The sequence below is a fragment of the Saimiri boliviensis genome, chromosome 6, assembly GCF_048565385.1.
Source record: "Saimiri boliviensis isolate mSaiBol1 chromosome 6, mSaiBol1.pri, whole genome shotgun sequence".
Classification (NCBI taxonomy): domain Eukaryota; kingdom Metazoa; phylum Chordata; class Mammalia; order Primates; family Cebidae; genus Saimiri; species Saimiri boliviensis.
In genome coordinates, this window is record NC_133454.1 from 24590960 (window position 1) to 24604997 (window position 14038).

Below are 14038 nucleotides of genomic sequence, written 5' to 3' on the forward strand. Positions count from 1 at the left end.
TATGTATTCATCTGCCAAGTGTCCACAACGGTGGGAAGGGGACACATCAGAACGAGCTGGGGAGCCACACCGATTCCCAGCGCCTGCCCCTGGGGTCCCCAGCTGGAGGGGGAGGGAAGGCAATTCTGACGCTCAGCCAGTACTGGGGGCCCCTCACCCCATGCCTGGCACAGGCTTTCGAAAGTCTTTTGCCATGTCCCGCTTCCGCCTGTCTGGCAGTGAGGGCCTCCGGGCTTCGTTCACACTCCCCAGCACCCGGCCCCACCCTGCCCCAGGCCTCACCTTTTGCCACAGGGACTCCCGGGAGGCAAGTGACGAGCAGGCTGCCACAAACCAGCAGTTGCCAACCTGGCCCTGGTGCAGGTCATGGGAGCTGATGCCATCCACAAAGAGGCGGGGGTCCTCGCAGATGTCCTACGGAGAAGGCGAGGGGAGAGCATAAGGGGCAGAGGAGCACGTGGATACCCCCCACGGCAGTGGAGATTCACCTGCCTCCCACCACAGCCTTGGGGCCCCATGCAGCCCATCTGCTCCCCACCCCAACTGCTCTTGCCTGGGATGCCCTCCACCCTTTCTGGCCAAAGAGCGCTCTTCTGCTAAATGTATGCTGATGACGAACCTGTGGGAGGAGGTCGGGGTGCCGGAACTGGGGCACTCCCTTCTTCCTGGCCACTGAGCCCCTCCCTGACCAGCAAGAGCTCCATTTCCTTCCTTCCCCAGAACCAGCAGCCTGAGTGCCCACCCCCACCAGCCCGCAGGGGTCCAGTTCGATCAAGTGGGGTGGCGTTTTGGGCATGGGACAAACACCCAAATCACATGTGGGGAGCACAAAGTGAGGGGTCAGTGGGGAGCGGTGGGCCAGGCCCCGAACAGCACCTCCTTCACACAGTCTCATCTGATCTGCCCACCCAAGGAGCGAGGAGTTACCATTGCATTGTATGGGCGAGGAATGGAGGTTCAGAGAGGGACTGTGACTTGTCAAAGGCACACACAGCAAGCAAATGCTCAAGTGGAGCAAAAACTCCTTTTTTCTTTCTTTTTCTTTTTCTTTTTTTTTTTTTTTTGAGACAGTCTCATTCTCACCCAGGCTGGAGTGCAGTGGCGCAATCCCAGCTCACTGCAACCTCCACCTCCTGGGTTCAGACAATTCTCCTGCCTCAGCCCCCAAATAGGTGGGATTACAGGCGTGTACCACCACACCCAGCTAATTTTTATATTTTTAGTAGAGATGGGGTTTCACCATGTTGGCCACGCTGGTCTCGAACTCCTGACCTCAGAGGATCTGCCTGTCTTGGCCTCCCAAAGTGCTAGAATTACAGGCATGAGCCACCGTACCCAGCCTCCATTTTTATTTTCTATGGAGACTGGAGGGCATGACCCAAGGGGCTGCTCCATGAGACACAGCCAGGGAATCCAGCCAGGGCAGCTGCTGGGCGGGGAATGATCCGTAAGCAGCTGGCCGCTCTCAGACCCAGCCCACCCTAATTTCTGGAAGCCCCTTGCTCTGTCTGCCAAGAGAGGCAGCCCAGGAGGGCTCCAGGACCAGCTGCCCTCTGCACCGATGCTGCCCAAGGAGCTGTGCTGGGCTTTCCGCCTCGCCCTGCAGTGGGAGTGTCTTCCTTCAAAGCCCCTGAGACAGTGCTGTGAACGGGAAATGCACAGGCTTTGGCTTCAGACCGGAAACCGAATTCCAGCTCTTTGCTCTGGCGAGCTCTCCGGGTCTCAGCTTTCCAATTTACAAAGTAGGAACAATGATTTCTTTATGTTGTTGGATTTGGGGTTTTGTTTTTTTGGTTTTTTGTTTGAGACAAGGTCTGGTTGTTGTCACTCAAGCTGGAGTACAGTGGCACAATCATAGCTCACTGCAGCCTCAAGCTCCTAGGCTCAAGTGATCCTCTGGCCTAAGCCTCGAAAATAGCTGGGACTATATAGGCCAGCACCACTCCATTCAGCTAATTTTTAAATTTCTTGTAGAGATGAGGTCACTATGTTGCCCAGGCTGGTCCCAAACTCCTGGTCTCAAGCAATCTTCCCACCTTAGCCTCCCAAACTGCTAGGATTACAGGCAGGAGCCAATGTGTGTAGCCAATAATTTTGACTTTGCAAGGAGGAACGAGAGTTGTAAAGTGCCAGCCCAGGACCTGACCCAAAGCGAATGAAGGTCTGTTCCAATTTTCAGCTGCTGGGAAGCTATGCCCAGACCTCTATGGGTGGCTCCAGCACCAAGAGACGCACCCAGGAAGGGTCAGCTCACCCTGTGTTCCTGCAGCTGTGAGCATCCCACCCCCAGGCCTGATCCCCAGCCCTGGCCCCTCCTCCTCTTCCATCTCCTCACTGAGCTGAGAGGAAACAACTCCTCCCCAGGGGGTCATGGGTATGGCGGAGGGTGGGGACAGGCAAACACTGAGACACGCTTTTCATGTACCAAGCACCCTGCTGGGACCACAATCCATCCTCACCATGGCACTGAGAGGTGGGCAATATCCCTTTTCGCAGTTGAGGGGAAGTTGAATACCATGCCCGGGCCACACAGCACTGGTAGGTGGCAGCAGCCCTCTGCCAGCCTCCACTCCAGCAGGCACTGCTGAGCTAGTTCCAGCCCAAGAGCTACTGCAGTCCTACCACAGGCGGCCAGCAGGGGGTGGCAGGGGCAGGAAGACAGAATTCGAATGCCTGCTCCCTATGTGCTGGCTGTGCAACTTCGGGCCTCACCTGTGCGGAGGAGATCATAGAAACAGCTCCTGCTGTATGGCAGGGCTGTGCAGGGAATCTCCAGATCATGGGCTGGAGCAGGTGGCAGGTGAAAATGGGGCAGAAGGCCCCTAGTTCACCAAGGTGGGACCCTACTGCCCCCTCTGCCCAGGAGAACTGGAGTTTTAGAGGGGCAGAGAAAGGGCTAGAACTCCCCTGAGGGCATGAGCAGTTCCTGAGACCCGGCCCTCTTTCCAGTTGGCACCACAGGGTGCCCCAGGGCCAACCTGCATGATGGCTTCTGCAGAGCACAGGCCTAGGAAGCCCAGTGAGGTGGCCTGCTCTCATCCATCCCCAAAGGCACCCCCTCAGGAAGCACAGGCAGGAAGAAGGGACTTGCCTCCCCACCCACTGGCCTCCTATCTTACCTCCCAGCCCTGGCCCACACCCCACACCCAGTCTATCCTCTGAGCCAGAAGGAGTTATGACTCAGCATCTGCTTCCCTGAGGCCAGTAGGGCAGGCAGATCAGGGAAGGGAGAGGGGCTTCCATCTACCTCATACCACGGGAAGAGAAACAGCTACCACCTGGCATCACCAGGGTCTAGAGCAAGAAGTGACTCAGGTGTCCCTCCACTTTGGATCCTCCCAGCCAGTGTCCTAAGACAGACACATGACTGCCCCATCCCACAGAGGAGGAGGCTGAGCCCAGGACAGGGCAGTGAGGTGCAAGGCAATTAGGTAAGTAAGTGGACCGATCTGAGAGGACGCCCCAGGTCTGCCGGGCTCCAGAACGGGGTCTCCCCACACTGAGCACCACAGCTAGGGCAGACTCAAGGGGCGGATTTAACCAGATCTGGGCCCCAGAACAGGGCTCTGGCCCCAGCCTCTTCTCCAGTCCTCGAGAGACAGACCGAGCTCAGGAGTCACGATTCCCAGATTCCATCGCCCTGACTTGCTGTGGCAGACCAGGGACCTGGGGGCAATCGTGCAGCCTAGGAGGGAACAGACAGAGCAGAAGGCAGCAGGCATGTTCCCATTGCCAGGAGAGGTCAGGGTCACCAGCTCTAACCAAGAGAAGCCACCTGAGGTTGGTGGCACCTGGAGTCTGCTCTGGAATCCAGGCGCCACCTTGGGGCACCTGGAAAGGAACAATAATAGAAATAGCTCACAATAACTGGGCACCTGCTCTGTGGCAGGCCCTGTGCAAAACAATCCTGTGAGATAGGCACTGTTGGTGCCCCCTTCTTATAGACGAGGAAACCAAGGCACAGCAAGGTTAAGTCACTTGCCCAGGGCTACACAAGAAGAGGTGAACTGAAATTCAAATTCAGGCAGTCTGGCTACAGTCTCCAGGTGGGCTTGGTTTTATGGGTAACAAAGTCACCCTTCCTTCAGCTGTCTCCCTGCACCTGTCCTAACCCAGCTTACGGGGTGTCTCACTAGACAGCAATGAGACTAAGGGGTCAGGAAAGCCCAGGCCCTCACCCCTGCCACCGTAGGGCCAGGCTTCTCAAGCCCAGTGTTTGTCCTTCCACTTTTCCTGGGCCACTGGCTGGACATAGGTCATAGAGTGAGTCAGAGAAGGTCTCTGCCCACTGGCAGGACCCTTGAGAAGCAGCCAGGCCCTGATCCTCCATGTGAGCAGAGCTGTGACAGCAGGAGCCAGAGAGAAATCAGAGGAGGCTGCCTGGAGGCAGTGATGCTGGCAGAGCAGGCATGGAGAGTGCTGATAGGCAGGGAGGTTGAGGAGGGAAATGGGGACTCAAAGTGTCCTGAGGCAGACGCTGCCTCTGAAACAGTCCTCAGGTGCCCAGCCACCTGTGCTCCCTTCAATCCCTGTCCATACTCGCTGGGTTTCCTTACGGTCCCCACCACCAGCCTTCGAGCTCCCAGGCAGGGCCCAGGCCTGACTTTGCCCACATCCAGGCTTAGCAAAGCCTGGCAGGTTCCACTAGGGCTGCGGACAAGTCCCTGGGAGGGAGGGAGGGAGGGAGGGAGGACAAAGTGACCTACAGTTTTGGGCTGTACAGGAGTTGCCCCTGAGGGCTGGGGGTTGACCGCTCCTCGGGTCAACACCGCTCCAGGACAGCCTTCTGCACCTGCAGTCACCGCTCCCCTGCTCAGCACCTCCCAGCCTGTTAGACCAGCTCCACCTGACAGGCCACAGCCCAGTCCTCCTCCCGCCTCCCTCCTCCCGCCTCCCTCCTCCCTCATGGCACAACAAGAAATTCCGGTTTCTAGTCCTGGTGTACAAACGGGAATACGGCAAAGCAGTGGACTGGATCCACGCATCCTGGCTGTACCTGCAGAGGCCCCCTCCACCTCTTCACCCCAGTCACCCCGCTTCTGGAATCTAGAATCACGGAAGGAATCAACCAGAGAGCAGGAATGAGCCCCATCTCTGAGCACATGCCCAGAAGGGGGTCATTCCTGGGCAGGACAGCTGGGTGTACCACTGCTGCCAGGCTTTGCTGTAAACTGCCTGTTCCGTGGTATGGGAAGGCCTTATGTTCAGGGATTGAGGGTAGAGCCATCTCCAGGAAATGGCTTGATGGGCAAGAGTCCCAGGGGCTGGGTTGGGGCAAGGGTCCCCGAGGCTGCTCCAGGGAATTCCGGAGGTTCACTGGAACCTCCCTGTCCCCTCTGCGTTCCATCAAAGGACCTCCAGGCTCATCCCCAGGTGTGGGAGAGATAGTGCTCTGGATGAGGGGCTGCTGCCACCACAGGGGTGACAGGAGGCCGCCTACCAGGGCCCTGGGCCTGAGTGAGGAGGAAGGACATCCCGAGCTCCCCATTCTCCACGCATCTTCCCAGCCAGGCCTGTGAGGGGCCGGAAAATGGCCCCTGTACTGGAAAGATCAAAAACACCGCGAACCTGCAGGCAAAGGGTGTGGGCTGAGGCAGGCGCCCAGGGAGGGACCAAAGGGGACAAGACCTGGTCCCACCTGCAGAGTCAGTAGGAGATGGGACGTCCCAACCAGAGTGGCTCTGGGTCCCCAGCACAGGGTTGCCAAGGAGAAGACGGGCGAGCGAGGGGACCTGTCTGTCACCTGCCTCGCATGTATATGACACCACAGATACCTCAAGTCTTTTCCGTTTCCTGAAAGCCAGCAAGAATTATCCTTCCCCAGTTGCAGATGAGGAGACTAAGGTGCAAGTAGGCGGGACTTGTTCAAGGTCACACTTCTAGTAAGGGAGGGCCAAGGCTCAGAAACCAGCCTCTGCATTCCATTTGAGAGGCAGGGAGGCTGGGACGTGGCTGAGGAGATCCTCCTAAAACAGAGCAGCCTTGATAAGGACCAACTCGGAGAAGGAGCTGGAAGGGAGGAACGGGCTGCAGCAGGGCTTCCCATTCGTAAACAGGCGGTCACAGATGAGACTCCACGAAACAAAGCTGCCTGAGGCCAAAGTCCACTCTCACTGGCAAGCGGCTGGGCTGGGCCTGCCCCACCACTGAGCCAAGCCTGCCTGACTTCCTGCTCCACACACCTCCCATCCTGTTGGTGGGGCAGAGGCTGCGTGTCCCGCAGGCCCGTCACCAGCCAGCAGGCAGTGCCCACACACACGGCATAGGAAACTCAGGCAATGCCGTGCGCCATCTACCCCAGCCTGGCCTGAGCCCCCACAGCTGCTGCCCCTTGGGCCCCACTCACACAGCTGTCTCAACACAGGCCACCACACGCTCTCTGTCACCTGTCCCCACATCTGGGTCAGGGCAGCTCTGCGTGTCTAGAAAGGGCAGGGCACCAAGTGTGCCGGCGAGGAAGGCCACGAGGGAAGGAGGTGTGTGTGGCAGGGCTCCTGAACCCGCAAGGAAAGGGGCTCAGAAAGGGCAGGTGACTCCCCTGGGTCACACAGCAGGAGAGGACTAAGCAGCCCAGCCTGGCATTCCCTCCTCTCACCGCAGCAAGCCCAGCCTGCCCCTGCCAGGCCTCACCAGCCTCTTTCCAGAGCCATGGACCTAAAATGTCTGGGCAATGGCCAGAGGACAGGAGGGAGTCAGGACGGGGGGCAGCCAGGGGATGGAGTGGGAGGAGGGCGGGGAGATGGAGTGCCCACCCCTCCTCCCCACAGCCAAGGCCTCACAAAGGCCCTTTGAGGCTGGCTCCCTCCCCACCTAGTTGACAAAGGAAGAGAGGAAGGCGTGGGAGAAGGAGCCCAAGAGGCAGAACTCTTGTGTCCAGGCCAGGAGGCTCCTGGGCCTTCCAGAGAGTCAGTGAGGGCCAGAGATTCTGTTGCAGCTCTTGGGACTGAGGTCAAGGGCATCAAGGGCCCTTTATCTCGTGCCAGGAAGGTGGGGCCCAGGGAGGCAGGACTCCTGGGTCCTCAACTACCCCTGCTAGTAGCTTACGGGCAATCCAGGACACACCCCTTCCTCTCTTGGAAGTCCCAGTCCAAGAACATCTACAGAGATTTTTCAGTCCGAAGAAACTTGAGATCACAACCTGGGAGAGGCACTAGACAACTGCATCGCATTTTCCCAAAAAGCACACGGATCAGAGGGAACTCTGGAAAATGCAACTCTGACCCCATCGCAGGCTGCTGAAAGCCTTGCCTTCGGGGTCCTCACAGCACACACAGCGAGGCTGAGCACCTTGGCCCCAGACCCGCGATCCCAGGCAAGGGCCTCCACAGGCCCACATGAGCCCGAGGGGCTCCAACCTGTGCGTTTCTGTTCCCTCTGCCTTTTTCCACCCGGCCCTTCGGGCAAAAGCCTCATCAGCCTTCACCTCCAAGATGTGGCCGCCTCTGATTACCGGGCTGCGGGAGTCACAGCCTCTTCCCGGCCCCGAGCATTCTTGGGATAGCACGATCTCCTGCACTGAAGTCCCCTGGGGGATGACCCTCACAGCATCACCAGCGCAGCCCGGGAGGCCAGGGAGGGGCCTGGGCAGTGACCTCCCTTCACCCAGGCCACCAGGGACCCTACTCTGCAGGACCCACAGACAAGCAGCGGAACCCACCCTCACAGCCAGGAATCGGGGTTCAAGGCGATGAAAGCACACCACGAGGCCAAACGTTTCTGTATAACATACTCCAGCCTCAGGGACCAAGAGCTGCGGCCGGAGAGCTGCAACCTGGTCATTATCAGCACCCATGGTCAGAGCTCCCGAACTGGCGGCCAGGCTGCGTGCGGAACTTTGCATGCACTACACTTCTTTCAATTCTCACAACCACCCTATGAGGTAGGTACTGTTTGTTTGTTTGTTTGTTTGTTTAACTATTACTGATTAATCATCATAATGATTACTTCTCGTTTCTACCGCAAACGACTATTTCAAAATCATTCTGAGAACAAGCAGGAAAGTCAAGTCCTTGCATGTGGATATCGGTCTACATTTTACTACAAAAGGCCATATCCGTATCACCCCATTTTTATTCCAAAAATGACCCTCAGTGGGGCTGAGGTTACTGCCCCGCTTTTCCTTTGAGGAAGTTGAGGCCCAGCGAAGGGTGAAGGCCTGGCTGGGCCTCAACCAATCCAGTAGCGGCCACAGGATTACGGCCCATCCTCCGAGCTCCCCATCCAGAGCAAATCCCACAGTCTCGGCACCCTCACTTTCTTAGCAGCCTGGGGCTGGGGATGCCTCTTCTCACCACCCGCCACGTCCCTGCAGACCCACGTCCCTGCAGACCCAGGTGGGCCTGGGCCTGCTCCCCCAGCTGGGACAAGACACTGACCTTGGGCCGCTTCCACCTGACAGTGGGCCCTGGCGTGCCCTTATAATAGAGCGAGTCATCAGTGGCTGGGAAGAGGGGGTCCTCGAAGAGCACCTTCCTACGCAGGCAGTCCCGCCTCAGGGCCGAGTAGCTCTGGTCCTCATAGGGCTTCACGCAGGAGAACATGGTGGCCCCTGCCCCAGGGGAGGGAGGAGGAACACCTGGACAGGAAGGCAAGAAGACTGTCACTCACGGAGTCCCCGCGTCCCGGCTGTACACCGGCTCCATGCGCTTACTCCCCCGCAGCCCCATCCCACAGGCAAGGAAGGCTCAGAGAGGCCAGGAGCCTACCCAAGGTCACACAGCTGGTAGGCAGCAGACTGGGACAGGCGCCGACCGGCCTGACTCCACAGCCTGGATTCTCGTGTTTCTGAAGCTCAGAGGTGATACCAGGCCCGAAGGCCACACAGAGCTCAGGCCGGGCCCTGGCTGGGCCCACCTCCTCGCCTCCCTTTGTCTGAGCGGCCTTCCACACACCTCCTCAGACAGTTGGACCAGTGGCCAGCCCTGGCAGCTCCCTGGCTGGTGTACCTCCCACAGGAAAGCAGGGTGTGCCTCCGGGTTTCCCTCCCCACCTCTGGAGCGTGACACCTTTCTGCCCGTCTTGGGAAAACCTTGCCCCAGGCACCCCTCTTGCCATCATTCATTCATTCCCTCCAGCCATCCCACACCATGCTGCCTTTCTCACAGCGCCTCGGGAATAGATGTCTCCATTTCTGTAGGGAGCAGGCCCATGGCTCCTTAGCCCACCCTCCATTCCCCAGGGGCCCAGGTGCACCCAGCCAAGCATCCTGAACTTTGCATCAAGGTGCTTACCAAGTACGAGGACACAGACCGGACCAACGTGGTCAGGAAGATCTCCGGGCAAGGAACTGCGGCTGGTGGGGCCTGCACATCAGGCGTAGTGACAGATGCTCAGATGCCAAGCACCTGAGTGACCACCCCAATTCTGACCCCCCTCCCATCCATCCAGGCTGCAGTGCCGCCCCACAGCCCCTGATCTACTCTTCCTCGGGCCTGCGCAGGGTAATGGTGCAATCCTTTTGAAGTAAAGACCACAATTTCCGGAGAAGAGATCCAAGCTGGCTGATCACTAGCAGCTCGGGATTGTAGCTCCCAGTGAAAGCGCAAAGAACGAGAGGACGCCACACCTTCACATGAATTCTTGTTGCTCACGCACCAGGAGATTCCCAGCGGAGGAGCCCCACGGGTCGCCAGCGCGACTCTTGTGACCGGCGAGGCGGTTATGCCGGCGCCTTGGAGCATCGGTTCTTGGTGTAGAGTCAGAAAAGCACCATCAATCTTAACGCCACTGATTTGGTCGGCGCAGTGGGTTGCTCAGATTTCGGCGCTGAGAATCAATAAGTTGGACGTCCACTCAGAAACCCAATTACAAAGACGGTAAATGCAAAGACCACAGATGGATAAATTTATAACGAAGGGAGGAAAACGGCCAAAAAAGGCTGAGAATACCCGAGATCAGAACGCCTCTCCCTCAGCAGGGGATCACAGTTCCTCATCAGCAACGGAACAAGGCTTGATGGAGAACGAGTGTGTTCCAATTACAGGAGCAGGCTTCAAAATGTGGATAATGAGAAACTTCTGTGAATTAAAAGAACTTGTTCTAACTCAATCTAAAGAAACAAAAACTAAAAAAAAGTTTGGCCGGGCGCGGTGGCTCAAGCCTGTAATTCCAGCACTTTGGGAGGCTGAGGCGGGTGGATCACGAGGTCAAGAGATCAAGACCATCCTGGTCAACATGGTGAAACCCCGTCTCTACTAAAAATACAAAAAAATTAGCTGGGCATGGTGGCACGTGCCTGTAATCCCAGCTACTCAGGAGGCTGAGGCAGGAGAATTGCCTGAACCCAGGAGGCGGAGGCTGCGGTGAGCCGAGATCGCGCCATGGCACTCCAGCCTGGGTAACAAGAGCGAAACTCCGTCTCAAAAAAAAAAAAAAAAAGTTTGACAAAATGTTAACAAGAATACACAATTTAGAGAGGAATATAAGTGAATTGATGGAGCTGAAAAACACAATACGAGAACTACCTGAAGTATGCACGAGTTTTAACAGCCGAATTGATCAAGCAGAAGAAAGGATATCAGAGGTCAAAGACCAACTCAATGAAATAAAACAAGAAGACAAGATTAGAGGAAAAAGGATAAAAACGAATGAGCAAAGTCTCCAAGAAATATGGGACTATGTGAAAAGACCTAATCTACGCTTGATAGGTGTACCTGAATGTGACGAAGAGAATGAATCCAGGCTGGAAAATACGCTTCAGGATATTATTCAGGAAAATTTTCCCAACCTAGTAAGGAAGGATAATATTCAACTCCAGGTAATACAAAGAACACCACAAAGATAATCCTCAAGAAGAGCAACTCCAAGGCACATCATCGTCAGATTCACCAGGGTTGAAATAAAGGAGAAAATACTAAGGGCAGCCAGAGAGAAAGGTCAGGTTACCCACAAAGGGAAGCCTATTAGACTTACAGCAGATCTCTCAGCAGAAACCCTACGAGCCAGAAGAGAGTGGGGGCCAATATTCAACATCCTTAAAGAAAAGAACTTTCAACCAAGAATTTCACATCCAGCCAAACTAAGCTTCATAAGTGAAGGAAAAATAAAGTTTTTTTCTGAATAAACAAGCACTCAGAGATTTCATCACCACCAGACCTGCTTTACAAGAGCTTCTGAACGAACCACTGCACATAGAAAGGAACAAACAGTATCAGCCGTTCTAAAAAATACTAAAAAGAGCATCAATAAAATGAAGAATTTACATCAACTAATGGGCAAAATAGCCAGCTAATATTAAATGGCAGTATTAAACTTACATATGTCATTATTAATTCTAAATTTAAATCGACTAAATCCCCCAATCCATAAACAGATGGCCAATTTGAATAAAAAACTAAAACCCATCAGTATGCTGCATCCAGACCCATCTCACATTTAAGGATACACAAAGACTCAAAACAAGGGATGGAGAAAGATTTACCAACCAAACAGAGAGCTAAAATAAATAAATAAAAAGCAGAGTTACAATTTTTGCCTCTGATAAAATAGTCGTTAAAGCAACAAAGATCAAAAGAAGCAAAGAAGGACATGATATAATGATAAAAGGATCAATGCAACAACAAGAAGAGCTAAAGATCCTAAATATATGCGCACCCAATACAGGAATACCCAGACATACAAGACTAATAAAGAGACTTAGACTCCCACACAATAATAGTGGGAGACTTCAACATTATATTAGACAGATCAATGAGACAGAAAATTAACAACGATATCCAGGACTTGAACTCAGATCTGGAACAAGTAAACGTAATTAACATTTATAGAACTCTCCACTTTAAATACACAAAATATACACTCTTATCAGTACCACATCATATCAACTTAGAAGTTTAAACGAAATGTTGGTTGGCTCCTTGTTTGTTATTCTAAAAAAAAAAAAAAAAAAAAAAAAAAAAAACACACACACACACACACACAATTTCCAGCACAGCCCTGAGGGAAACCGAGGCAAGGTAGGCTGGCTGTGAGAGTGACATCTGAGAGCAGTGCCAGCCCCAGCAGCACCACCTGCCTGCTGGGTGACGTTGAACAGACCACGTGAACTCTCTGAGCCCATTTTCTCTTCTCAGTAATGGGACTTATGCAGGGCTGCTGTGCCCCTGGAAGGAGCCAACCCATTAACTGAAGGCTGAGGAGCCTGCTGAGCGGGCCAGCGGGAAGAGGGGTGAGGGAGAAGGGGCCAAGACACTCCTCAGTCCCAAGAGATGCCCCATTTCCTGGGCCAGAGGTGCATGTGTACTTACTGCCTGTCAACAGTGCCAGTGGGCACATGGCTGCCAGCTTTCACAAAATGCAACTGCGGCTCAGTGGCCGTGTGACCCTGCTGCTCATTCAAGGAGCTGGGGCCTCACATGGAGGGAAGAAGAGAAAGGAGACACAGGAAGGGAAGGAGGTGAGCGCGGACAGTGAGCATGGGCACAACGGGACAGCAGAGACGGCAAGGGGGCCATCGTCCCTGCCTTTCAAGGGAGCTGAAGGCAGCTGTCCCCTGCTCTGCACCCGAAGCCACTTCACCTTCTGCCCCCATATCCGTACTGAGCCTGCTGGCGAGGGCTGCTGTGTGACCTCAGGCCAACCACTTAACTTCTCTGGCTGCCCCTCTGCCCAGGGAGACCAGCAGCCCTGCCCCCTCCCACCCATTCCCCCTGCCTTGGAGGCCTGAGGGAGAGAGGGGAGGAGCCCACAGAGCCAGCTCCAAGAGCATCCAAGAGCATCATCAGCACCAGGGGAAGGGTTTCCAGCAGGGTCAGCTCAGGAAGCAATTTAAGCTACAGGAATTAGATCAGAGAAGCTGAAAGCAGGAGCCTGGAAATCAACTCTTGCAATTCCAGCATTTCCGAGTGTAGAGGGCCCAGAGAGGGGCTCGAATTGGCTCAGGTTGCACAGCCAGGCTGGTAGAGAAAGAGGGTCTGGCTGCTCTCCCGGCCAAGAAGGGGCCGATGCTGCTGGGAGGGTCCACTCCTGGAGGCCACGAAGGGAGAGCCTGTCTAGGCCAGGGGCTGCACAGGGCCAGGCTCGGCTGGCTGAGGGTCTGATACCCACGTGCCATCCCTCCAGCCTCACCCGCCTGCCAGGCTGACCTTGGCCTACTTATAGGAGGTTTTCTGGCCCCAGCCCTTGCGCAGACTGCCCCTCCGCACCCTCCATCTGCCCCAAGGTCACCTCCCACTGTATCTACGGGGCCAACACCCCCACAGGGTCAGCTCTCCTCTGCTAGCTCCAGGCAGAGCACCGCAGGCCACAGACGGACCAGGAGGCAGGAAAGCCGCTCCGCCTGGGCCTTTTCTTTCTGAACCTGAGCTTAGGGCCGTAGCCCTTCCCGTCTCCCCAGTGTTTTCAGCTGTTTGGGCGCAGCACGACCCCCGGGCGGGGTTCAGGGCCATCCGAGCTTCCCAGCTGCCCCGTGCGCCTGCCCTCTTCCCTTCTGCCATTCTCCACCCTGGTCTGAAGCTCCAGGGCTCGGAGCTGCTCGCAGCTCTCACAGAGCCATTTCCTCAGGGCCTCTGCACACCATCTTCCTCTGCCATCCTGGTGCCCCTGGGATGGCACCCGTTACACTGTACCCCATCTGCGCACGACTTGTCTGCCTCCCCAAACTGCCCTACGCCCCTCCAGGGCAGGAGCTGTGTCCAGCTCCTCCCTCTATCGCAGGGTCCAAGGTGGCACCAGGGACTGAGGAGCCGTGCTGCGTGAACCAGCAGAGGTGAAGGCAGGAGGGATTCCTTCAAGAACAGAAAAAGGCTCAGAGAGTGGCGGCAGCTCCCAAGGGGAATAATAAGCTTTCCACATCACAGCTGCCAGCATTCAGGTCTGCAGCAGCGGGACCGGCCCCTTCACCCTGGCGCAGGCTGGCTCTTCTCTCCTCCCCTTCCTGATAGCTGGGTACCAGCTGGTGCCCACACCCCTGCTGCCTGGGCTGCAGCCCTAGCACCTTCTGCTGCAGCCCAGCCCTTCTCCAGTTCCTGAGACTTGGCCTGAGCCCCCACTGCCCATGTAAGCTGTGAGGGCCTGAGCAGGCCACATCGCCTCGCTGCTC

The 14038-nt window shown here is 55.9% G+C and overlaps 1 protein-coding gene across 4 annotated transcripts in view; it reads right to left on the reverse strand.

The window, feature by feature from the left end:
• Window positions 1–14038, reverse strand: part of CAPN5 (calpain 5) — a 57178-nt gene that overhangs the window by 28080 nt on the left and 15060 nt on the right. For 2 of the 4 annotated variants that reach the window (XM_010330805.3, XM_010330804.3), the window contains exons 2-3: window positions 8376–8575; window positions 283–414 (exon numbers count right to left, since the gene is read on the reverse strand). In XM_010330805.3, the coding sequence (XP_010329107.3) occupies window positions 283–414; window positions 8376–8575 (332 nt within the window). Of the gene's footprint in view, window positions 1–282; window positions 415–5440; window positions 5543–8375; window positions 8576–9230; window positions 10107–14038 lie in introns of those variants that run through there. The other 2 variants (XM_074400418.1, XM_074400417.1) reach the window with 2 other exon arrangements.